Genomic DNA, 27174 nt, shown 5'->3' on the forward strand with positions numbered 1-27174 from the left:
AAGAAATCTGTGAGATTAATAGTTATCTTATATGAAAATTTAAACTTCATAGTAAAACAAAATGTTTTTCTAAAAAAAAAAGTTGACCGGACGGATTTCACATTCGCCGATGTACGCTTTGATTATACTGAAATGATCGACAAAAAGTGTTATAAATATCTCTTTTGTTTTTAAATATTTTTTTTCTTCGTGAAACTAAGAAATCTGCGAGATCAATAAATATGTTAATATATGAAAATATAAACTTTACAGTAAATAAAAAAAGTTTTTCTACAAAAAAAAGTTGAGCTGACGGATTTCGCTACAAATAATAAAGACCAGATCAACAAAAAATGTTGATATTTCTCATATCTAACAATATTTTTCGGTGAAATTGATAAACCTTTAAGAAAAACAATTGTATAAATGGTATTGTATGTAAATACTAACTCAATAATAATAATAATAATAATAATAATAATATCTTTATGTAAAGAGAGTAACTCATTTGAATTAAACCCAATCGTAAGGTAATTCAAGACCATATCAAGACCACTTTCGGCTACTTTTTTGCCATACATTTTGTCCGTTTCGAGTAGCATTTTAATTTTTTGCACTTAAATCAAAAGGTCATTTGCTTTCTCTTGCTTTAGTGAACGTCCCTTTGAGCGGGCCGCCATTTTAGAAATTAGCAACCTTTACGACAGACTCGAAACGGCGACGTCATAATACGGTCACGACACTATAGCGGTGCCGAGAGCGATGCGTATAAACAATAGTGTAATTTCCCTTTAATATGTTTTCCTTACTCACTTATTATGTGAATTTCTTAATCTTTCTCTTGTTGACTTGGTGAGCTTGTATCATCTTACATCCATGTAACATTTAAACCTGCAAGTATAAAGGTAGTAAATAATTGTATGAAATTTATTATATTATTTCATTTTACATATGATTATTTTCACAGGCATATCTATTAGAAGAGCTATTCAGTCCCTTGATAACTCCATTTATCTTGTGTTTCTCACTGAGACACCAATCTCTACAGATCGTAGACTTCTTCCGTAACTTCACAGTGGACGTAGCTGGTGTTGGGGATGTTTGTTCTTTTGCTCAAATGGATATTAAAAAACATGGAAATCCACAAGTAAGATTGAAATCAGATTAGTACTAGTTAAATATAACATCAAGGAATAGTCAGTCTCTGTTGGATAAAGAAAATTATTTTAGGTTCATATTTGATTGACTAATCTTCAAAATATCTGGATGACATTTCAAACGAGATTTGAAGTGATCCTGACCAATTCAAATTTTATAAATTCAACAACCAAATTGGGAAAATGTTACTTTTATTAAAATATCCTTTTATACAAGATTATAAAATTGCTTATTATAAAAACAAGTATAAAACAAATATGAATTATGAAGTTTAAAAATATTTGGAGTGCAAAAAACAATTACGAATTATGAAGTTAAGAAATATTTAGAGTGAAAGGGAGAGGAAAAAAAGAATGGAAGAGTAGGGGTTGGTAGGTGGACAGCAGACAATGAAGAAATGTGGATTGTAATAACATATGAACAAAGAAAAGAAAAAGGTCATGTGATTATCTTTGCTGTTATGTTTTGAAATTGTAAAATGAAGTAACAATTTTAAATTTCTTTGATATTGTGCTACATAAACAATTGTTGTTGATTGTCTTCATGATTATCAAACGTGTATAAAAGAGTGTCTTATATACTTTTCAGGAAACAAATATTCAAGAAACTGTCATTTTATTGTATATTTATTGTTTTATATGTTAAAACATTCAACTAGAATATACACCCTTAAGACAGCTTATTAATATGATAAATTCATACTTATTTTTCAAAAAATTGTAAGTGCCAGTATGGATGACTAAGAATGCGCATTGATGAATATATTTTATAATTTGTTATATGTTTGATATATTTGTATGGATTTTATCATCTGTCGTACAATTGTTTTAAGTGGATACCAAACACTGAAGATGAACCAAGTAAAGAAAACCAGTCAGAAGGTGGCAAAACTGAATTATCTCTTATGCACTTTCATGTAAGTAATATGTACAAGCTATCAGTGAAAGGTTTAACATCCAGTGACAAGTTAAATGCATGTTCAATGCAAGAAAATGTTAGTCTTTGCTCTTACTCCGAAATGCCACATGCTTAGCGGAGAAACAGCAAATACCAATTTTCAAGTCTCTGGTTTGACCTGGTCGGGGATCAAACCCTGACCTCCTGCACTCAAGGCAAGCACACTTATGAGTAAAAGGCAATGTGGAATCAACAATGATTTAGCATCACAACAGGACAAACAGATAAAAAAAACACCTCCTCAGGTCAACTTATAGTCTTTAATTGTAAAATGAGTTTGTACCATTAGTTTTTGTCGAGCCTGCGACTTTTGTCACAGAAAGCTCGACATAGGGATAGTGATCCGGTGGCGGCTGCGGCGGCGTTAGCTAACTTCTTAAAAGCTTTATATTTTAGAAGGTGGAAGGTCTGGATGCTTCATACTTTGTATATGGATGCCTCATGTTACGAAGTTTCCGTCAGTCACATGTCCAATGTCCTTGACCTCATATTCATGGTTCAGTGACAACTTGAAAAAAAAGTTAAGATTTTTTGTAATGTTATATTCTCTCTTATTATAAGTAATAGGATAACTATATTTGGTATGTGTGTACCTTGCAAGGTCCTCATGCCCGTCAGACAGTTTTCACTTGACCTCGACCTCATTTCATGGATCAGTGAACAAGGTTAAGTTTTGGTGGTCAAGTCCATATCTCAGATACTATAAGCAATAGGTCTAGTATATTCGGTGTATGGAAGGACTGTAAGGTGTACATGTCCAACTGGCAGGTGTCATCTGACCTTGACCTCATTTCATGGTTCAATGGTTATAGTTAAGTTTTTGTGTTTTGGTCTGTTTTTCTTGTACTGTATGCCATAGGTCTACTATATTTGGTGTATGGAATGATTGTAAGGTGTACATGTCTAGCGGGCAGGTGTCATCTGAACTTGACCTCATTTTCATGGTTCAGTGATCAAAGTTAAGTTTTTTGAGTTTTGGTCTTTTTTTCTAATACTATATGCAATAGTTCAACTATATTTGGTGTATTTGGCAGTCACGCAGGTTTTATTTGACCTTGACCTCATTTTCAAGGTTCATTGCTCAGTGTTAAGGTTTTGTGTTTTGGTCTGTTTTTCTTAAACTATAAGCAATAGGTCAACTATATTTGTTGTATGGAAGAATTGTTAGCTGTACATGCCTGCCTAGCATGGTTCATCTGACCTTGACCTCATTTTCATGGTTCATTGGTCAATGTTTAGTTTACTTGGTTAATGTTAAGTTTATGTGACAGTTGTAATAAAGCTTTATATTTAGGACTATCAACATAATATCAATGATTAGTAAAGAAGGCGAGACATTTCAGCGTGTGCACTCTTGTGTCTATTTTTTTGAAATTTTGAATTTGAAATTAGCTGATAGAGATGGTATAGCCATAACCAGAATTTCAGAATTATCTAATCAAAGTGTGGTTAGCTTGATCTTGGTTCTTCATTGGATTAAATTCATTTGTGATGTCAAATTTATTTACTTTCGTCTGATATCACAATATATGACAACACGAAAAAAGGCAGCCATGCCTGATCATATTATATAGAAAGAAGACTATTTTTTGCAGATCCTTGAAAAAGACAATGGAATTTGTATATCATTTGAAAAACAAGATTCCACCACTGATACACAATTTTTTAATCAATATGTAAATATTTGTCAAAATTTTTGGTGTTTGGTGTATTTAGAATTTCTTTAAAAATTAAGGTTTCAGAGATACCTGGCAGCATTACAAGAAATTGTGATATTTTTTTACATTATTTTAGATGACAAATCCAGAATGGAAGCTGACAGGAAACCGCAGTATTTTTGTACAGAATGTTAAAACGCAAGGTAATATTGACAACGAAAATATGTCTCATAACAGATACAATTTTATTGTCTCGCCTGCGAAGAAAGTCGCAGTATGTGAGACATAGGTATTACTATCCGGTGGTGGCTGAGGCGGCGGCGTAAACTATTTGTACAAAGCTTTATATTTCAGAAGGTAGAAGACCTGGATGCTTCATATCTTGTATGCAGATACCTTATGTTACGAAGTTTCTGTCTGTCATATGCCCATTGTCCTTGACCTCATTTTCATGGTTCAGTGACTGCTTGAAAAAAAATTACAGTTTTTTGTCATGTTAATTTCTCACTTATTATGAGTAATAGGATAACTATATTTGGTATATGGGTTCCTTGCAACATCTACATGTCCGTCAGACAGGGTTAACCTGACCTCGACCTCAATTCATGGATCAGTGATCAAGGTAAAAGTTACGTGATAAGGTTCGTTTCTCATATACTACTTGAAGCAGGTCAACTATATGTTGTGTATGGAATGATTGTAAGGTGTACATGTCTGTCTAGCCATCTGACCTTGACCTCATTTCCATGGTTCATTGGTCAACAATAAGTTTTGTGTTTTGGTCTGTTTTTCAATTACCATAAGCAATGGGTCAACTATATTTGGTGTATTGAATAATTGTAAGGTGTACCTGTCTGTGTGACAGTTTTTATCTGACCTTGACCTCATTGTCATGGATCTTTAAAAATGTTAAGTTTATGTGATACTTGTAGTAAAACCTTTATCTTTAAGACTTTCAGCATAGAATAATTAAATCAATGGTCAGTAAAACAGGCCGGACATTTCAGCGTGTGCACTCTTGTTTACTTTAACCTTGACATCAATAACTAAAGATTTGGCCTGTAGTATAATCACTCTGTCTGTCTGTATGTCAACACTTCTTTGTCCTATGATAAGTCTAGATTAACTCAAACAATTTTCATAATCGATATACACCGTGTTTATATCCATTAAAGAAAGGCCAGTTTTGTTTTTTGTGAAAACTGGAGGGAAAAAATGAAGTAAAAATTAAAGTTTGCTGAAAATTTTTTGATTTTGAAAAAAACATGTTTTTGTGCTAGGATTGATATACAGGTATAAGATGCTCTTCCAATTGATTCCTAGTGTAAAATGTACAGAATTTTCTGACTAGGTAAGTTTTAGAGTCACTATTTGAGATATAATATTTATATATTTCCAATAGCGTTGCATAAGCATCCATACATCTCAATGTTCCCTGCACCTAATTCATGCTTCTTTGACTTGTTAATTTCAAACTATTCAAACGTTATTGTTTTTTAAACAAGAAAACCTTGCATTCTAAAGTTTGGTAACATTATTTGTATGGAGCCTTTCCTGATATCACAATAATTAATTTCTCATTTTTTGTCAAATGTTCAACATTCGACAATAATAAATGGACGCAAAATTTTTGAACTTACAGTAGTAACATAATATTAAAGAGAATACTTTATGTTACAGTCCAAAAGGAACTAGTTTCACCCAGTATTATGCAAGGTGATGGAGGTTTAATGACATCAAGACTCCCAGGAATGTCTTTAGGCATGTTACCTTCTGTCAACACTACAGGACTAGGATTAGGGGTGAGTGACCATTATCTAATATTACAGCTGTTGAATAGACATATTTACACTTTTAGGTGTTTAGCTGAATTTACTCCAAATTAAATAAGATCTGTCTCCTAATAACCTCTGTTGTCATGCAATGTTTACTTTTTAATTATGATGAAAAATTTTACGGGAACTTGTTTTACTTTAAGTGATGGCGGACAAATTTGCATACAAGTGTAAATACGTTCATAAGAGTTCAAGTAATCAATTCATATTACAGGTGTTTTAAAAAAAAAATTAAGTTGAAATTATCTTTATTTTTCCAAGTAAGGAGCTGACATTCAATATCAATTGAGGTAAATGGCCAAGTTTTTGGGTAAAGATTGCACACTATTATCTATTATTTAGTAAACCTAATCCAGACCCTCATTAATCATTCACTGTCATATTTCATAGATTTACCTCAATTGACAAAAATACTAGAGAAAAAACCCAACCAAATTCAATACATTTTTTTTCCTTGCAGTATAACAGTTTAGCTTCCAGTATTACTATGCAGAGTGCCATGTTTCCTGGTCAGATCTCAACCCTAGCATCAGGTGTACAACCTCGTCTTAGAGGTGGACTGTCACATATTGAGGGTCCCCTTGGGGGATCAGGATCTGGAATATTTAGCAGTATGCAGAGTTCAAGTGGTAGTATTAGCAATACAGCACCAAGCTCATTAAGTTTTAGGGGAAATTATGATGAAGGGACGATTGAAATGTTGTCGCATGACATGAGTTACAGTGCAATCTATCTCCATGACATGCAGTTCAGAAAAGCAAAGGGAAATAATCAGTATGAGACATTAGAAGACGCCCGTGCACGCTCAATGTGGCAGAGACAGGATAGTAACCAACCAACAGTGAGTACAATGCCCAACATACAGGAAAAATCAAGTGAAGAGGAAAGTACAGAAGAAGTCAATACTGACAAACTATTCACTTCTAATCAGGTGTAGTGAAGAAACAGAACCTTGAACAATTCTTTGTTGTTGAAGCTCCATGAATCAGTAAGCTTGTGTGTAAGTGCTAAAAAGCCTTTGATATAGGTTATTTCTTTTCTAGATTACTGTAGATTCATTATTATTCACTGGGTACTTAATTTTCATGTATTTTGTGGGTATAGATGATCCAAAAATTTAAATGTTCAACAAAGTATGAATTTCTCACAGGATTGTATGCAAACTTTGGCAAAACCACAAAATCAAGTATCAACAAAAATTTAATTCTTCTTTAATCCACAAAAATTGGTACCCATGACAAAAAATGAATCCACAGTATTATGAAAGGGGAAACGTATACATGCCTGATTGGCAATTCAAAGCAGAGCTGTCAATCATAGCAGCTGATATAGTTTGTGAGTTAAGCTGTTTGTTTTACATTTATCTTAGCTGACAGTGTTGTGATTTAACCATTATGTGTGTGTGAATTACCTCATTTTATTGTATTGTAGCAGCACAAGTGATATGTTATGTAATAAAAATTAATTTTAATGCACCACTTTTTTGTTCAGAAAAATTGTGCATTTTTTGGGGTATACCAGTAATTGTAAATTTAAATTAACCATGTACATGTATGAATACAACTTTATTGTTCAATTGTTTATATCACACAGGAAGCATGTATTTGAAACATTGATCATTTTGTTATAATGACCAAAGACTACCAGTTAAGAAGGAAAAAAAAATTAAAATGTTTTGGAATATGTAAAAAAGCATATTTCAGACCTGTTAGTTTTTGTTTCTCAAACAATACTGGGCCATGTATGACACTTGCTACTCACCAGAGTTCACCAAATAATTGAAAAATTTTGGTCTAACTATATGTGGCCAAAAGAGTAGTGAGTACAATGGCAGAAATTTGAACAGTGCATGGCTTTCTATGGTATACAACTTGAATAATGAATTTTGTGTTTTGATAATCCATGACAATTTAAATCCACTGAATTTATATCTGGAATTTTACTGTAGAATTTTTCTCATGAGTTTAGTAACATTTGTAGACATGATAAGACTAAAGATGAAACAATAAAACCTGATTACTGCCTTTCATCATTGAAGTCTACTGGTCATACAGGTCTGTAACTTTTGAAAAGGTGATGACTTGATCCAGGTGATAGAACTTGAAAGCATCTTGTGGCACACTGATTCAGAAAATAATGATTCCAGTCAGATTTTATGGAATCATCTTACAACACTCTTGAATAATAAAACTTTCATTTATCAATATAATACTAAATAGATGTGGTGTGATTTCCAATTAGGCATCTCTACAATAGAGACCAAAGGACAAGGATGTAAACAACTACAGTATGATCTTCAACAATGAGCAAAACCAAGATTGTTTACTGTGGATTCATTTATTTTTGTGGGTGCCAATTTTCATGGCTTGAAGAAAACCTGCATTTTCATGGATATTTAATTTCGTGGTTTTGTTGAATTCTGCATACAAACTTATAGAAAATGTATCATTCGTTGAACATTTAAACATGTGGTTCACCTGTGCCCACGAAATCCTTGAAAATTGGTATCCAATGAATAATAATGAATTCGTTATATAAAAGCCCCCAGCATAAAAAATGTTAAAAAATTAAAACTAAAAAAACATTGCCTGAATTATGCTTCAATTTTTATGACAGCTGGAAACCAATGATAATGACTTGATGCAAGCTTTGCCAGCTTATTTAACTGAACTTCATTATTCAAAGTCCTGTTCAATGTCTTATATTAGATTTATTGGCCAGTTAAAAGACTCATACTCAATTATCTATATTTTTATTTGTTATAGATTTAGAAATTTATGCATGTTTTTATAGATGTGAATCTCTTGTCAACAACAAAAAATCTTGGATTATTGCAATTTAAGTGCAAACTAAAAAATAAATGAAAAAGTGATTTTCATTACTAATTCTATTGTGAACAGGTCAGTGCTTTCTCAATTAAAGCATTGCAATAATTTGTCTATATATATTTATTTGATTCTTTTATTCTTATATGTGATTAGCCAGTTTTTTTTTTGCTGAAGGTTTGCAGTTCACTCTGTGTACTTTGCTTCCTCTACCAAAAAAAAAAAACAACAAAAAAAAAACAGACTGCCATATATGTATGATATAGCAATGGTTGTTGAAAGTGGCATTAAATACCAACAAAGAAACAAATAAACATCATACATGTCATATGTGATTTCTTATTTCTATTAATGTATATATATATATATATGTGGGAAAAAACCAAGAAAAAATTTGAAGTAAAAAAGAAGCATTTACTGATGATTTTTTCATGTCAAAACTTGATTAGTTACTGAAATGATAGCTAAGTTCAGTTGTTAAGCACTTTACATAAACTGTATTCAAGCTCATGAATTTACAAAAAAACTTTAAAAAAAAAGATACTTGAAAAGAAGTTTGAATCAAATATTATGCTCAATTTAGTTTGCATTACCCTTGTATAGTTCCATTTAAAACCCTTTACTGTCTATTGTAAATGAAACAACAAAGAACCACAAAAAAGCGACAAGACTGTGTGATTTTGTCTGTTTGTAGAAACCAGTTACACAATACTATACAAATCTGTAATTTTGTTGATTTTAGATGTAAATGTTGAATTGTTATGAAACAAAACTTGTGAATAGTTTTATTGAAAACATTTTAATGTTATGCTGATATGTAAAATAAGACTGCTTTTGTTGTTAATAGTGATATATGACATATATTTGGTGTTTTCAGTGTGTGTTAATGTGTATATCCATTATATCACATATTCTTTGTAAATATATTCATGTTATGCCTTATATGTGATATGCAGTGAACTGGTGCAATACTGTATTTTAATAGGTAATAGTTTGTATAAATGGTACTAGATCAAGATATCCAAGAAATCAATGGGCTTTTAAAGATTCAAAAGTTGTTTAAAACCTAAAGCTTGCTGGATGATGTAAGTAATCTGGTAAATTCCCTATTGTGACTATTGTCCATTATAAAAATATGTGAATGAAGGCTGTTATTAAAGCTGAAAGATTTATCAAAATAATTAGATATTTCACTATTTGTATTTCTGGTAAAATAAACCAATGGTTTACAGATGACACATTTTATTATTTTGAATGCAACATTTCTACTTTAGCATACATACTATTGAACACGAAATACATGTGTGATTTTGAAATTTTTATATGTTTTAATTTTAATCATAATAACAATGTTTATAAAAGGTTTAATTTGACCCTTTAGTGGTGGTGATAGAACTTTAAGTGTTTTATTTAATGTAAAATCAATAAAAATAAATGATTGTTGAAAAAAACCAGTTTCTAACTATGTTGTAAAAAGTAAGTTAAGCATTTGACAATTTTTATGCAACCCTTAAGAATAAAGCATATAGTGGTTAATTTTTTTATCTGAAACAAACGATTTCTGTATTAAGATCAAGGAGAAATCATTAATTTGTTTTAAATAGCCATAAATTCTGGTAAACTATTTAAAGCCAATTGCTCATGGGCTTTTTGGTCTTATATTGTATGATTAAGAAGAGCTTCAAAGTTACTTGGTTTTGGAATCATATGACCCATTCCTAAGAAATAAATACATGGCTTAAAATAAATTCAACAAATCTGAGGTTCCTGCATTTTTTGGTAACTTTCATAATAATTAAAGGATTTGAGCTACTTTTCGGTTTGCAGTCGTATTTAAAGAAGAACTACATATGTAATTTAAGCTATGAAAAATAAAAGCATAAGATCACTTAAATCCATTTAACTATTAGTTCCGTTATTCAGTTTGTTTCTCCTTTTTTTTCTTTAAAAAATAATATTGATCTATGGAAAAAATTTTGTTTATTAAGAACATGCAGTTGTTGAGCCAGATGCCGAAATCAGGTGGTTTTATAAAAGGCTTTGTGGTGTGAAGGAATTTCAAATTTTGAGATTAATGCGCCAGTGTCAAGGAAAGTTGTAAAATTGAATATGAAATCCTCATTTTATTCCACTTGACCAAGTATATATGCTTGAGACATAAAAAGGACTGTTACCTGTTTGAAGTGCAAATTATAAACTTTCACTGGTTATGATAACATACAATTCTAAATTTACAAATAAGAAAAAGAAGTTATCATCGTAAAAAATAAAATTGAATTTCAATATTCAAGGAGTATTTATGTCAAACTTTATAGTGATTTCCAATTGATAATGAAGGATTTATCCATGAAACCAAATATCATGGAGCAATTGGAATGAAGTCCATCTTAATACACAAAGGATGACTGCTCTAAATTTGTCCTATAAAAACTCACCAAAGATAGGTTTTACTCTTATATCTGTCAAATAACTATCATTATCGCAATTTCGTGCAAATTTCCTTTGATCTTTTCTTGTGATAATTTTTCATATCATGCTACTTGCTTGATATAGAAAATTATCGTCAGAAACTAAAAGCGCATGTGCCGTTGTCAATGTAAACATAAACGACGTCATAGGCAAAATAGCGATAAACAGATTATCAGTGGTCTTTCAAACTTAAGGATGTTTCTCGGCCACATCTCATCTGAGGGCTGTCGCCTTTCAATGAGATTGTAGCTGAGAAACACCCTCTTGTTTGAAAAACAATTGATAATATATAATCACTGCCCTTTGAGATGTATTTGTTTTCGTAATCTAATTTAGTAACTTAGAATGGAATATTTAATTATCATCTACCTTCCTTTTAGTCAACAGCAAAGATAAAAGAATTTCTTGCACATGATTCCCTGGACTTGATATTTTGTTTGCATGAACTTCCTTGTAAACAGGAATCGAGATTTATGTGTGATGGTTTTTGATTTAATAACATGTCTGCATCAATCTATTATACTTGCATATTTGTTTTATACATTTGAAAATTGAGATAAATTTTTCTTGGTGGATCTTTATATTCTAATCATATTGTGCAAGCATATAAATTATTATCATTGTTATTTGCTGTAGTCATTTAAATAAACAAGATTGTTATGTAACAGATTTTTTTTTATGTGTCAGTCAACAGATGAGCGATACAGGTTCATTGAAGCCTCTAGTTTTTGTTCTCTTTACCTGCTTTCTGATTTGGAGATTCTGTCAGTTCATCCTTCAGTCCCTAATTTGTTTCTAATGCTCCTCCTGGACCGCTTTTATACAGCAAAAAAACTTACTTACATGATATACATTCGCACATCCTATTTCATTTCTTCATCTTAATGAAATCTTGATTAACTTTGGCCTGTCAATGACTTTGTTGTATCCAACCACTACAGTGCACACTTGAATCCATATCTTCCTTGAAACCCCTTATTAGAATTTAATGAAACTTCCACAATATAATGTCATTGTGCACCTTTTTTGTTATTCAAGTACATTTATTTTGGTTTCCCTTATCAAATCTTGGACTAAGCCAATGCATTACCCTAGGGATTACCATTTTACTTTAACAAGTTGCTCATAGTATCTCTATTTTCTTTCATATAAGTCTGTGATGCATTTGTAAATGAATGATACAAGAGTATATGACAACTGAATAATGGTAACCTTTTTTGAAATTGAAATTTTAGTATAGTTATAATTGAAGAAAAGAGAATAGAAATATATTTTCATAAAAATCATATTTAATGTAAGAAAAATCCCCAGAACAAGTAGATAAACTTGAAAAATGCACCTGCTGGTTTAGTTTACAAGTTAAGCTAATGTAATAACCATCTAATTTGTTAATATCTTGAAATTAACTTTAGTTCTAGGAAAAATAACAAAAAAGGAGGCCTGACTGCAACAACAGCATCCAAGTATGGAGAAATGTTTAAGAAACAAGAGTATGTGTCTTTTTTGACATCATGTCCAGCTCACACTATCACATTTGCATGTTCAGATAACTGCGAAATCTGGGTCATAACACTAACTTGGACTAGACTTTCCGTTTTGAATTTTCCTTGGAGTTCGGTTTTTTTGTTAATTTACTTTTTGGACTAAATTTTAAAAAGTTCTCACCATACTGAATTATAGTGTACTAAGTTTGTTGTTCATGTGACCACAACGTTATTTTTGACTACCTTTAACCAAACCTGATACATTATAGCTTATATGAGACAAACAGACGCTCTGAACTGAAAATATAATGTCCCTTCCTACTATTGTACGTGTGGCATAGAAAAGTCAATTATTCTAAACATTATTTGTATTTGTATGGATATGCCACGTTAGTTTGTTCTTTTCTGTGTGAGTAATACGTAAACGTATATTATGAAGATCCTAGCTATGTACAATTTTTTTTGAATGACCTTTATCAGGCGAATTCAACATCAAAAGTTTGAAAAGCCATCTCCAGTTTAGAAACTTTAAATCCAAAATTATCTGAGAAAGAACAGCCTAAATTTTGTAAAATGAGCTTTTACAAGAAGTATTGTTTGTTTTTATCGGACAAAACCATCATAGCCACACTGGTTTTTAAAACAGTTCTAGATATATCGAGTAACATTGAGTAATACTTTTTACTGATACGAAATACATGTTTTTATCATTGTTGCTTTACAGGAAATTTTTTTACCTTCTCTCCCTCTTAAGAAACAGAGACACTTTTTTGAACACTGAATATTTTTATTTACACACTTTATTATATGAACTAAAATAAACAGCTAAGTTTCATAGAATCATGTGCAAAACAGTGTAGCCGAGACCATTGATTGGCGCGCTAAAATATCCCATTGACTGGGTCAGATTAGGTGAACGTTCGTCTGTAACGCCCACAACTCACGACGTATTTATTATAGACATTTAAACTGTGAGGTCACCAAAGGGTCTCAAAGCCTAAATAAAATAATTCGAAAAACTAATCAGGAATAACCTTTGTGTTTTGATTTATTTGAATACTTAAACGTTCTTTACTTGTGTTTTTGTTATGTTTTGATAATGAATTTTTATGATATCGGACGTTCTTTCAGCAAAAAAGGATTTAACTGGCTTTAAAAGTTACAATGGATGTGTTGATTATTATCTTTTTTTCGGACGTCAAAGCGATTTAACAATTGCGGTTGTCCAATTATGTCATCTTTTAACTTTTATCTGGTCAAAATTTTATTTTAGAACGAATGCATAATCAACTTTAAAAAGTGTGCAAACACAAAACATATAGACAAAATATACTTCTTTCCTGTCTTTTTCGTACTTGCAAGTTATTAGACAGTAAAAAGGCTATTTGGATCAAGCCTTGTGAAATTTGCATTTACGTTTTTGAATAGGTACAGTCAAGTTTAGCGATTGATAATTCATTGATAACATTCTGGCGTATCACAAACAAACAACTTGTAACGTCTCATTTCATTGGCCGAAAGATTTTAGTACAACAACAATTGTAGTGTGCACGTGAATTGACACAGGTGACCGACAATGGAATGTACTACGTTACTACGAACGTAAAAAACAATGATTTTTGGTCGAAATAATTAAATAAGTATTTTGTGAATTTCAAATAGTGGGGTCGAAATATTATACTAATAATTTGTGTTAAGTAATATTCTTTATGCATGCAGCACTTGTACCGCACTATGAAAAATATAAGGATAAAATAAAATACATGTGCCGCTTTTATACGGATGAATGTATGAACCACTTTAATTTCTTTCATATTGACGCTAGGTTATTATCCTGACAATGTCGTAGTTACTTATAATAAGGATCTCATAATACTGATCCATTTCAAATTTATGATGGGTTGCACATTCCTCTTTTATTGTTTTCATGCTATAAAACGAAAATAAAGTAGCTAAGCGTTTGGTCATTCAGAAATGACGTGTCATAAACGAGCAAATTGTCCCCGAAAGATCGCATCATGTGTGCACGTGAATACAGATGTACTATGCAATGTACTATCATGGTCACCACGAAATTCAAATGAATTCAGTGAAGGCATGTTGGTGTAAAAAGGTTTGAAATGTTTCATCGGCGAAGATTTTATTTTTGCATGTGTGGAACTAAAAAATAAATAAATACTTGTGAGAAATGTCGTAGTTTATAAGGAACTATATAAATGTACTGTTTTCGATTTTAATTGGTTGAAAATTTATCCTTTAATTTCATACCGTAAGAATAGAGCTTTGCATAACATTGTTGAACTATCCGCCAAAGTAACGTGTGGCATGCGTACGTATTAAAATGAAATACAAAATCATACATGTATGATAAACTTATAAACGAAATATTAAGAAATTAAGGATGACTACTGTAAAAGTATGTACAAAAATGGAGTCACCTTTTATCAATACATTTAGTGAATAACCACACTGTTTAAAACTGATTGTTTTCTATGCAACTATTTAAATATTTACAATATATAATTTTCAACCGAGGATAGCAAAACAGTTAATTATAAATTAAGAAAGTATATCGCTGGAGTTTATAAAGTACATTTCCTTCCACTGTGCCATGGTTTGCCATCTCCATTTTTTCTCTAAACAAAGCATGGCTGGTTACATGTTCTGAATTTACTTAGAATTTCGGGATTTTTTTTTCAAAATCAAGTAAACTAAATCAGAAAAAAAATCACACTATCCTAAAACTTATGAAAGAATATAAATAATGAACATGACAGTTTATAACACAAACCCATATACTATAAAAATCGAGCAATATCTTTAGTATGTAATTTGGTTATTTTTGTAGTTAAGTACGGTTTCATTTCAAGTACAACGTTAATTCATCAAGTCCATTGAATAAAAGATAAGGCAGGGTGAGCAACTTGACAAAAAAAAGGCAGGATGACGATTTATGTAAAAAAATCAGGATAAACTAATAAATATAGTCAGGACCTAACAGACTGAAAAATAGAAAGACAGGACAGAGATTACAACTAAAAAAAATGCAGGACAAAATGTTTCATCCAAGTCCCCCACCCTCAATCAAAATAAAATGGTAGCTCCCTTAATCCAGAACCAATTGAGAGGAGACAGTTGAATTAAATATTTCGACGTGACTGTTAAGATTAAAGTTTAAAATTTTACATGCACATGTATAAAAGCTAGAATTGCCATGGGATAATCAAGAACACAATCATGTACGTGAATACGACGATGAAAGTTTTTAACGACCTTGACCGGCTACGTGAATACTGATCAGTCCATTCAGCTTTATAGTACGCGTGTTCTATTTTCGCAGGTGTGAGGTCGAAGGTGTTAATTGACCAATGAAAACGATCGTTCCTTAACGAGTTAATCTAATAAAGTTTGTTTGACTGATTATGTTGCACGACCTTTCGCTAAGCTTGGCCGCAGTTCAGTATACAATGTATAGTTTGATGATCTTTTTCTGCTAACTACTATACTTGTGAAAAACCCTTGGCAACAGAAACATATTCAGCTTTTTTTTTAATCGACACAATTTACATAGTAATGAACGACTTCGTACATTTTATGATCGCAAATAAAATATGTATATAATATACTGTGCACTGTAGTTCGTATATATACTGAGACCCTTTGGCAACCCCACAGTTTAAATGTTTATAATAAATACGTCGTGAGTTGTGGGCGTTACAGACGAACGTTCACCTAATCTGACGCAGTCAATGGGATATTTTAGCGCGCCAATCAATGGTCTCGGCTACACTGTTTTGCACATGATTCTATATACAAAATAATGATAGTTGTAAAATACAAAATTTTATAATTAACCTTCCATCCACAATGTTCATTTTAGTGAAGAATCAATACCAATCCGTATACAAAAAGGGTCATCAAAAATGTTAAAAGCAACAACCACAAACACATTTTGTCAAAAAACATTGCAACAGTTTTCCAGCTTGGCTTCTTTTCATTCACCATTGTATCGTGTTCAACCTTGCTGTCATCTTCAACTTGTTTCCTCTTGAAACATAATTTCAAAGAACACAGATAAATGAAAAAAATCAAACGATATACAATTTTGTTTTGCTTAGAATCTCCATCTTTGTAATATAATCTGATACTGAATACAACCAGTGCAGTTGAAAATATGCTTGAAAATAGTTGATGAAGCAAATACATGTTAAAAATAGAAATGTTATTACTAGGTGGAAGTCGTTCCGATGTCATCGTCATGAAAACCACCAATGTCAAAAGAAGTGTAAACGAAAACGAGGTCCTTTCACCAGAATCTACAGGTAACAAGAACACCAATGTTTGAACAAAACTAAGACTCGTTACTGGCAAAACGATATTCAAAATCGGAAAACGATGTTCTCTTTTAATTATAAAAGAGAAATCAATCTGTTCTTGAATTGTTGTAATGGCTGCAACCTGGATAGTTAAGCTTTTTTTTACTGCTGTGGTTGAATTTGCTTTAATTATCCATTCAGCATGTGGTGATGTTGCGCCTATATATATTCCAAACGTTGATGAGAGTGTGATTTCAGTAAGCATGTCTAAAGTCAGTAGAGAAATGACACATTTATGTTCATCAAATGGATAATAAGTTACGTCTGATTCACACGAGACGTGGTACATACCAACCATCATAAAACTTGCGTTTCCATCTGCAGAATATGTAACAGCAGATGTTTCAATTTCCATATTATTTTTGTAAATAAATATTGAATTACTGTAGACTCCATTTCTGAGAAATATAACTGGCATCCACGTTTTCAATACTGGCAGTTTAGTATTTGTTATTCCACCATACTTGTCATCATCCCATGTTTTGAATTCGTCATTCCAAAAGAAAAGGAACGACGCAGTAAATGTCAGAGTTCCAGATATTTCATCATAATCTTGAATAGCATTTACACTGAGAAGTACGTCAATATTTACCTGATCAGTTTGGTTTATCCTTGGCTTTATATCTTTAGATGTGTTGGTTAGAACTTTGTGAAGATTTTCTACCTCAGTATATATTAAGGTTTCATGTACAGTCAGATTTGTATACAGAATCAAACTGATTGTCAATCTCGAAAATCCCATCATTCAGATGATAACTGTGGATGTCTAAAGGTTTTTTTCACAAATAAAACTGAAATCGACTTGGAATATTTTATAATCATAACCGACGTAATATTTCTCAAAGGAATTTAAAACAAATACTCATCAACTGGTACAAGTATCACTGTTAATGATGTTTGCTAACTGAATTTTGAAATGAGTTGTTAAGTGATTGCATATCATGCACTGATCGAACTTGTTCACAAATTAAATGAAAGTCACTATTTGGGTACACTATTTTAATTACTGCAAAGTAACAAAATGCTTCATGGTTCTTACCTTGAATAACAGCCTGATATTTTTAAATATAGAACAGTCGTCAGTTTCATTGTTATCTGTATACCAAAGTGAAATGAGAATAGGAAATAACAAATGTCACGAGTTTCAATAGAATCATATCAACCAGCCTTTAATTTTCTGTGGAATGCTTGGCATATTTTGTTTTTCTGTCTTTTCTTGGCTAGCTATCACTTTGTGTCCATAGTACATTTTTACTATCTACTCCTCTGAAACAACTGAGCCATTTTACACCAAACATGGCCATACTTTTCTATATGTTGTATAGTTTCATTTGTGTATTAGACGATACTGCCGCAACTATAACTATGATATATTGTGTTTACATGGGATGATTTCTAGCAGATATACCTCTTCGTAATTTTGTCACGACGAAAGTCTCATAATGCGAGACATAGGGGTGCTAAATTAGCTGTATATTGTAGAAGCTAGAAGGACTAGATACTTCATAATTTGTATACAGATTCCTTAAAGCCTGAAACTTCCGGCTACTATATGTCTATTACATTTTACCTCATTTTTATGGTTCAATGAATGCTAATAAAAACTGCATATTTTTTCACCTGATTTGTTTAGTTCTTTTCATGTTCATTTGGTATATAGAATAATTGCAAAGGATACATTATCCGTCAGACAGAGTTCACCTTACCTCGAGCTCATTTCATGAATCAGTGATCGACGTTAAGTTTTTGTGATTTTGTCCGTTTCTCAGATTCTATAAACAAAACGTCAAATATATTTGGTATTTAGAATGGTTATAAGATGTACACAACCGTCTGCAAGGTTCATCTGATCATTGTTCATTATCGACGATAAGTTTTCATGATAAGGCTAGTTTCTGTAATACCATAAGCAATTGGTCAACTATATTTGTTGCAAAGAATAATTGTGAGGTGTGTTTTTTTCGTCTGACGGGGATCATCTGATCATGACCTTATACTCAGGGTTTAATGAACAATGTTGAGTGTATGTGCTTAGTCCATTTGTCAGATACCATAAGCTGGAGGCTGAATACTCGTAGCTGGGGTGTGATGTCCGCCTGGCAGGGTTAATCTAACTCTTACCTCATTTATATGGTTCATTGGTCAACGTTATGTTTTTGTGATTAGGGACATTTTTCAGATATCATAAACACTAGGTCATTTTTTTGGGGTGTATACAAATATTTTGACGTGCACGTTTCTGTCCGACAGGTTTCATCTGACTGAAGGGATTTTCCGTATCTCCATATATAACATTATGAAAATATATCATAAGATAAATAGATAAGAAGTGGAGTGAAATTTTATTTTTTTGAAAATAAATTCATGTTTCATGATTAATGATAGATGAGAGTGTAGATCTAATCAGTGTGTCATACACATAAAAATATATGGCCACATTTAAAAATATGTTTGTTTCCCCTCTCCCGACCCTGGATTTCACAGGAGGGTAGGTAGGTAGGCCAAAAGTTTTTTCTTCAGCAGTATTAAATGTATATTGTAAATTTCCATGATCACATACAAAGCCTTATACTACAACGTTTGCTCTTCTTTTATTTAAAGGCGAAAATTTGAGGTTTGACTGTTCAATTCAAATAAAGAGAGCTTTTAAATGCATGCATTAATCATGCAATATGGTGTTATTTCTTTTCAAACATGGAAGTACCCCTGATAGCATTATTTTTTTGTACATGGTCTTAGATATTTACAGTAAATCAATAAAAATTAAATGATTGAAACTGTTTTTTTATGTATTCATGACTAAATTATCAGTGTCACATATGTTTCGAAAAGCATTTTAAAATGTCATTTTTTGGGCATTCTCTTGGTTATCCCTTTTGGCAAACAGGTTTGACAACATGACAGAACAACTCTATGTGTTTTAAAGGCATTTTCATCTTTTCCAGCATTAGGTGAGGTACAGTGGCAACAGATATCTGTTCTCCCAATACTTGAAGAGTAGAAAGGGAATTCATTATGGGTTGAGCAAAACATCTGCAACCTGACAAAGACTTTCCCCTACATTACATCTCATGTGAAAAAAAGAGGGAAAATATTCAAAGACTCTTAAAATATACCATCTGACAGTATCTCCAAAAGCAGATTTTGAAATTGACTCTGGCACAGCAAAATGAATATAAGGGCATTTGTCACAATGGTGACAATATTCAAATGATTCATGACCACAATGTCATGAACACAGCCAACAAAAGAACCAAAGCATTCAGTAAATATTAAAATATGATATAGACCTAATGCTTTTTTCTAGCATACTTCAAAATTCAAATGACATGACATTCAGACATATTACATATATGCTTTTACTAAACATTAAAGTATTTAATGTAATTATATCTATTTTAATTTTTATTATTAAACAAAACCATGTTGTGTAGAATAGAGAATGGAAATTGGGAATATATCTTAACTTGTATCAATTAAATGCGACTTTTATTCAATATGCTGTACACATGTTTCAAGGAGTAATCTTTCATATGCAGCATTAGAATGAAACCAATGGAAGGCAGTAAACAAAAATATGTATGAAAAAAGTATTGAATCTTACCATCTGGAGTGATGACTGACCCACATGTATAATCATATTTCTCAAGGATGTGCCTCTGTGACCTCGTGTCTCTGGCGCTGATTTTTAATTTTGAGTACACACATCTTGGTTTGTCACATTCTTTGCAGTTAACAGTCATCCTTACATTTTGTGCAGTCAACATATTATTCTTGCATCCCTGAAAAAACAAAGTAGAAAAAAAACATTAGCTTTACACACACAAAAAAACCCACAAAATTCAGTCAATGGCATGATAATGTATAACATGTGTAAGGAAACATCAGGAATTTTTAATTGAAGTGCACATGGAAGACAAAACTTGGTAAATACTGAAACATATCTGTATGAGTAATAATTAATTATTTGCGATTATTCTGTTCTATGTCTGAAATCTGACATTTGGTAGAAAAATTCAAAGTGTGCAGTAACAAATTAACACATTTTTTACATGATTTAAAGAGAGGAGATATGCTTAGACCTTTTAAAAAAAAATAAAATATAGTTTTTTAGTCTACATGTTTTATTATAATATACCGGCGACTCACAGGAAGGACAATTCTTGTCAAATGGGAAGTAACTCTGTTAAATGAAAATATGGAATATACCTGTTGTTCTTGAGCTACTACAACTAATGTTTGGTTCTGGCTAGATGGTCTGTACTTCTCAGAAGTATCTGTGCCAAGCGTACTTTCAAAGGGTTTGTAATGATTCCCAGTGTTGTCCATAACTGGATCTGGTAACCATTACCACTTTGTACCTGGTTGACAACACTCGTCATTGTGACACCTTCTAATCTGGAAACTGTAATGGCGTTCCAAACAATAAGCAGCTGGAATACAACCAATAAGATATAACAAATTTATTTATCCTTTTTTTCTGATGGATGGATGGTTAAATATTATTAAATTATGAGATACATTTTGTATATATACTTATGATACATCAAAGTTTGTACATACTTTATAGTAGTTGTGCTAAGTCACTAAAGGTATTATAGATACACATGAAAAAGTCACTATCTGTGAAAAGATCAATGAACTGCATGAAAACCCCAAACTCAAAGGTGAAATGCAGTCAGCCTGTGAACAAAAACGTATGAGTTCAGCGAAATAGTTCGATTTGGTGTTTGTTAACTGTGCAATTTTTCTACAGTAAAAATATCGGAAGCACATATTGTTTTGTCGATTGAGGAAACTGACAGAGCTTTCCACTTGCAAAGGTTATCAAAATACATATCTAAAAACTGTTTTTACTCTGCAGCATGGACAAGATTGTGTTGCTGGTACTTCCCACTAGCAATGGCGGGATCAATCAAAGTGACCTCTGCTTCAGTAATCTCTATCTCGTCAGCAGTTGCAGGAGGTTTACATTTAGAAGGTTTTTCTTTTAGTTTGACTCTCTCTGCTCTAGATCCCAGCAGTGATTTTACACCTTCTACTGATCTCAACCATGATTCTTTGAGTCCTGAGACAGAGTTATCGTATTCCTCTAAATAACCAAACAAAGATAACTATAGGTTAAAGTTTTGTGTAATATTTCAACGAATCCCCAACGTTTCGTCTAGTTTTCTTTTCTACTGGCTCTATATATCACAGGACAACATAAATATTCCGTATTTGTACGAAACTAGATCTGAGTCGTTCAATGTAAGATACTATCAAAATCTAGCGATTTTCAGCAAAGATTAACGTTTTTGAAGCAAGGTTATTACGGCAAATTAAATTGGGCAATATTCGGGCATAAAAATGTACGGCGAATAGGATTATTTGCGAAATCACTATGACGATACCATAGTGATTATCTATTGCTATTAATAACATAAGTCTTTCATGAGGTCAATATGATGACACCAATGGGGTTTGGCAAGCCAAAATACATATTCCCAATCAAATGATAAACAGTTTTTGCAAGCAAGTTACAGTACCATAAAACACACTATAAAGTTCAACTTAACTATTTAAAATAACCATGTTTATGAGTTTGATAATTACAGTTAATATCAAACAGGCAATGTCCCGATCTTAGATACCAAAAGGAAAATTCTGAATTGAATAAATGTCAATTAATATTATGACAATACCTAGCACTGAACTTTTAAATATATTCTAGTTCACTGTCTACGTCTTTCTAATACTTTTATTGTCTTTCATTTTCGGTAAAAGATGGATTTAAACAATATAGTGATTGGGTACAGTGATTAAGCAGTGTCATTTTTTTCCATTCGTTCCGTTGATTGATGAGGTCTAACGTTTTCTAATAAAATCCATATTAGCAGGTGCACAACTTCAATATACGGGCAATCGTTTTATGTCGCTAGTCCGTCCATCATCACCACACTGTGAGCCAGTTTTGCTCTTTGCCGGACCCGGAAAAAAACATTACTTTGTGAAGAAACACAATAACTCAAAAAACAAATACACCATAGAAGATAACAGATGCGGTATTCAAATGGATTGTGATTGTGTATCTCGACTGCTCGACTAGATTATGTGTATATATGAAGGAACACAATCTTAAAATCATCTTGCCAAGTTTTAAGTTTCATGTTCAGATATATTCATGATGTCCTGCCACTCAGTAACCAGAAAGTCTGCCCTAAATCTGGTCTTACATTTATACAGATGGAAAACATCTTATTATTAAAATTATACGGAAGTTTACACGTATTTGTTTCTTACGCTAAAACTCCAAAACAGGATTGTGAAAAAGAAAGACTGAAAATAAACTCATCATAGATACCAGGATTGAAATTTTGTATTTGCGCCAGACGCGCGTTTCGTCTACAAAAGACTCATCAGTGACGCTCGAATAAAAAAAAGTTAAATAGGTAAAAAAAAGTACGAAGTTGAAGAGCACTGAGGACCAAAAATTCCTAAAAGTTTTGCCAAATACAGCTAAGGTAATCGAGACTACGAAAGTGTTACGGACACAATCACGAAATAGTTGATTGTTACGATGGGTCTGTGAGACATGTTTCCGCGATCGTAGACCTTAAGAGCACAAGTAGATGAAATGTACCCATTATATACAATATCATATTCTTTCATGTTTGACTAAGCCTTGTCACATTCAACGAAATGAGTACGGGATTATGGTTACGACAATTCGAACAAATCTGTCGTCGCCTGTGAAACAGATATTCCATATCGGCCAATGAACTCGTGATGGCGTCTGTAAAAGTTTCAAAGGTTGTGACAACTTCACCACTTCTTACCCTTGATGTGTGTGAACAGCAACCCTCTATCAACGAAATTATGAGTATCGTATCAACTGGGAGATATACACACCATAGGCAGGAGTTGCTGTAATGTAACTACAATGAAATGGAAAGTTCACAATGGGGAAGTTGAAATCATCATTTTGTCGTGAAGTGTTGTTATCAACCGACCCTCAATGTTAATTTTTAGATGTAAGTCAAGATATGAAACATAATGTTTCTGTTGTATCCTTTATTTCAAGTTGATTGGATAGATGCGTTCCACCTTCCTTTCAACTGATGTTAACATTTTGTTATGGAGCTTTGTTTCACCACTGTCAAAAGTTAAGCAGAGGGTTGAGCACTTTCAAATTCACGAAAACCAGTCACATTCTTTATGTGCCTGTCCAAAGCCAGGCACATGTAAACCAGTGGTTGTTTTATGTTGTCTGCCATCTTTGTTTTTCATTTATTATTGAAGTACAAATTAGGCCGTTGTTTTCCCTTTTGAATCATGTTACATTTTTTATACCGGGGTCTTTTATAGCTCACTACATGCATACGGTATGGGCTTTGATCAATGTTAAATGTACATGCAATTGTATGCTCTGCTTTTAAATTAATTTATAATCATAATCATTTGAACAGTAATGATAACAATGTATAAATGAATCTGTGTCTTAAAAATATTGTTAATCAACAGTTTTGCATTTATGAACAAACACTAAAATGATGTAGTTCATTTTCAGCTTTACAGTGGTTGCATACATCACAAATCATAAACAAATTAAAAACATAATTCGAAATTAGAAAAAGAACTTGTTACATAGGAAATTCAAACACCTAAAACTACAATTTGCATTTCCTCGATCATGTGGAATATATCTATAATACAGCTATCAAACTTACAAACTACAGTTAAAAATATTTCACATGTAAAAATAATAATTGACACACTTCGTGAACAGTTATTAACCATTTTTTAATATACTAATTGACACCCTTCGTAATCAGTTATTGACAATGTCTACTTAAAATGAATACGCTCACGTGGTTTGACTATTTTTGCCAAGATTTTCAACCACAAGAGGCTTTTAGAGGCCTTTAACCTCAAAGATATGAAAACCAAACCTCCGGATTGCTCATGTGCACCGTCAAAATACAATTATAGTCCAGCTGGTCATGTTGTTACTGGCAACCTTGGCATCGTTACCAATGAACAACTAAGAGAGTTGTTATCCAAGGGACTAAAATATAGAATTCCCCAGCCCATCAACTGGAAAAAGAACTTCAGGTTACTGATTGATGCAGTTGAGGACTATGCTAGAAAATGTGTAAAGCGCGAACCAGACGAACCAGAACTGGACACTTTGTCTGAATGGATCAAAGCTATTCGATCATGCATTCAGAAGCGCATTCAGACACTACGATGTACTATGAGTACAAGGGTTTCTAACCCATTCAAGAACCCGGAGGTTGTGGATGCTTTATCCTCATTGCATGACAAATATGTCGTTGTTCCAGCAGATAAAGCCTCCAATAATACTGTCTTCGTATGTAAAAACCATTATTTGCAATGTCTCACAAAAGAGGGGCGAAAGATACCTGAATGACAAACAATCGTAAACAAAACACAACATAGAAAACTAAAGACTAAGCAACACGAACCCCACCAAAAACTGAGGGTGATCTCAGGTGCTCCGGAAGGGTAAGCAGATCCTGCTCCACATGTGGCACCCGTCGTGTTGCTCATGTTAGTACACACCCGGTCAATAGTCTAATTCGGTAGGTCATATTCATGAAAAGGGAACGGGATTGTAGTTTCGACATTAAGAACATATCCGCTAATTTTTTGTGAGATGGATATTTCATAACGGTCAACCAACTCGTGATGGCGTCCGTAAAATTTACGAAGGGATGATTTCAACTTCACCATTTGGAACTCTTGGTTTAATAGCTTCCTTGTGAGCAGCAACCCTCTATCAAGGAAATCCTGATAAGAAATACAAGCCCGGGAAAATCGTATAAATGGGGAGATACATACTCCGTATGCAGGCGTTGCGGGAATGTTGCTACATTGAAATGGAAAGTTCACAATTGGGAAGCTGAAATCATCTCTTTTGTCGTAAAGTTTTGTTTTCAACCGACCTCATTGTAAATTTCTAGATGTAAGTCAAGATATGAGGCAGACTTAACTGCATCTGTTGTATCCTTTATCTCTAGTTGGATGGGATAGATGCGTTCAACATAGTCACCAAATTTTGAATTATTTAGTGAGAGAACATCATCTATATAGCGGAAAGTAAAGTTAAAGGATACTTCTTTTCTTTCTTCCTAAGAAGTTCCTCTATGAAGTCAGCCTCATATGAATAAAGGAACAAGCCGACAAGAAGAGTGACACAGTTGGTTCCCATGGGAATGTCGAAAGTTTGTTGAAAAACACGTCCTCCAAACGTAACAAATATGTTGTCAATAAAGAAATCAAGCATCTTGATAATGTCAGTTTCAGAGAATTTTTTGTTTGAATCAGAGTTATTTTTTACAAAGTAGGATTTATCCCTCCCTAAGGCAAGATACTTGGCCATTCTTTTTTATGAAGCAAAGCAATACCAACTCTTTCAATTTGTCTTTTAGTTTGGAATGGGAAATACTTGTGTAAAGTGTAGAAACCTCAAATGTTTTATTACTGTTGCAAGATGAAAGAGTCTTAGATTGTATGTACTCTAAAAGATCTTTGGAATTTTTTTAGTATCCACATCTGATTCACGCCACCTCTAGAATAGGCAGTTTCACAATAACTTTGAAGCCCGGCTTTGATTGCTGATAAAATTGATGTTAATAATTTAGAAAGAGGTTTCATGGAGCACTTGGAAGACCCAGCAATATACCGTTGTTTGTAAGGACACTTATGTAGTTTAGGTATCCAATACAGTGATGGAAGATCCAGATCTTCATCTTTGGTTGAAATTCAAAAGGAACATAGAACAGACCTATGATAATCCAGGATTTCATCTTTAGTAAGTGTCGTGTGGTATATGTTGGGTTTCCAAGTGAATTGTCAATACCTAATTCATTTATCAAGCAGTTTATGTAATGTGATTTACACACAAAAACGATGTTGTTTGGGGCTTTATCTGCGGGGACAACAACAAATTTTTCATGGAGGTAGGACAAGTGTTTTGCAACATTTGGGTCTTTGAAGATTGACGTAGCATGGGTATTGGTAGAACAATTCAGTTTCTTAATTCTGAGTTGTATCAACGACCTCACAGCCTTAATCTATTCGGAAAGAGTATCTACGTCTTCTTTCTCGCATTTATCACAAAAGAGCTTGGAATAAACAGCACACCAGGTAATCCTACATATTCTTTAACATCATTTACAAAGATTGAAATTTTTCAAAATCACAAATCTGTCCTTCTTTCATTTGGTATTAACATCAAAGAAAACGAAGAAAGTCTACCGTCATTATACTGGATACCAAAACTTCACAAAACTCCGTATAAAGAACGATACATAGCTGGATCATCAAGATGTTCGACTAAACACCTTTCTAAAGTGTTAACTATTTTTCTTTTTACAGTTAGAGATGGCCTTCAAAAATATTGTGATGAGATATATTCTACCAGTGGT

At 32.6% G+C, this 27174-nt stretch overlaps 2 protein-coding genes across 2 annotated transcripts in view; one reads left to right on the plus strand and one right to left on the minus strand.

The window, feature by feature from the left end:
• Window positions 1-11546, plus strand: part of LOC127730263 (autophagy-related protein 9A-like) — a 38606-nt gene extending 27060 nt beyond the window's left edge. Inside the window, exons 17-21 of the mRNA XM_052238564.1 lie at window positions 947-1126; window positions 1970-2053; window positions 3889-3955; window positions 5433-5554; window positions 6048-11546. Coding sequence (XP_052094524.1) covers window positions 947-1126; window positions 1970-2053; window positions 3889-3955; window positions 5433-5554; window positions 6048-6524 — 930 coding nt within the window. The 3' untranslated portion in view covers window positions 6525-11546. The remainder of the gene's footprint in view (window positions 1-946; window positions 1127-1969; window positions 2054-3888; window positions 3956-5432; window positions 5555-6047) is intronic.
• Window positions 11547-19585: 8039 nt separating this feature from the next.
• LOC127729151 (uncharacterized) lies at window positions 19586-21070 on the minus strand. Its single transcript, XM_052236816.1, has 3 exons — window positions 20951-21070; window positions 20346-20523; window positions 19586-19791 (listed from the first exon to the last, which is right to left on the minus strand). The coding sequence occupies exons 1-3, from the start codon at window positions 21068-21070 to the stop codon at window positions 19586-19588; spliced, it is 504 nt and encodes a 167-aa protein (XP_052092776.1).
• Between the last annotated feature and the right edge of the window lie 6104 nt (window positions 21071-27174).

This window comes from Mytilus californianus, unplaced genomic scaffold (assembly GCF_021869535.1).
Source record: "Mytilus californianus isolate M0D057914Y unplaced genomic scaffold, xbMytCali1.0.p SCAF_2, whole genome shotgun sequence".
Lineage (NCBI taxonomy): Eukaryota > Metazoa > Mollusca > Bivalvia > Mytilida > Mytilidae > Mytilus > Mytilus californianus.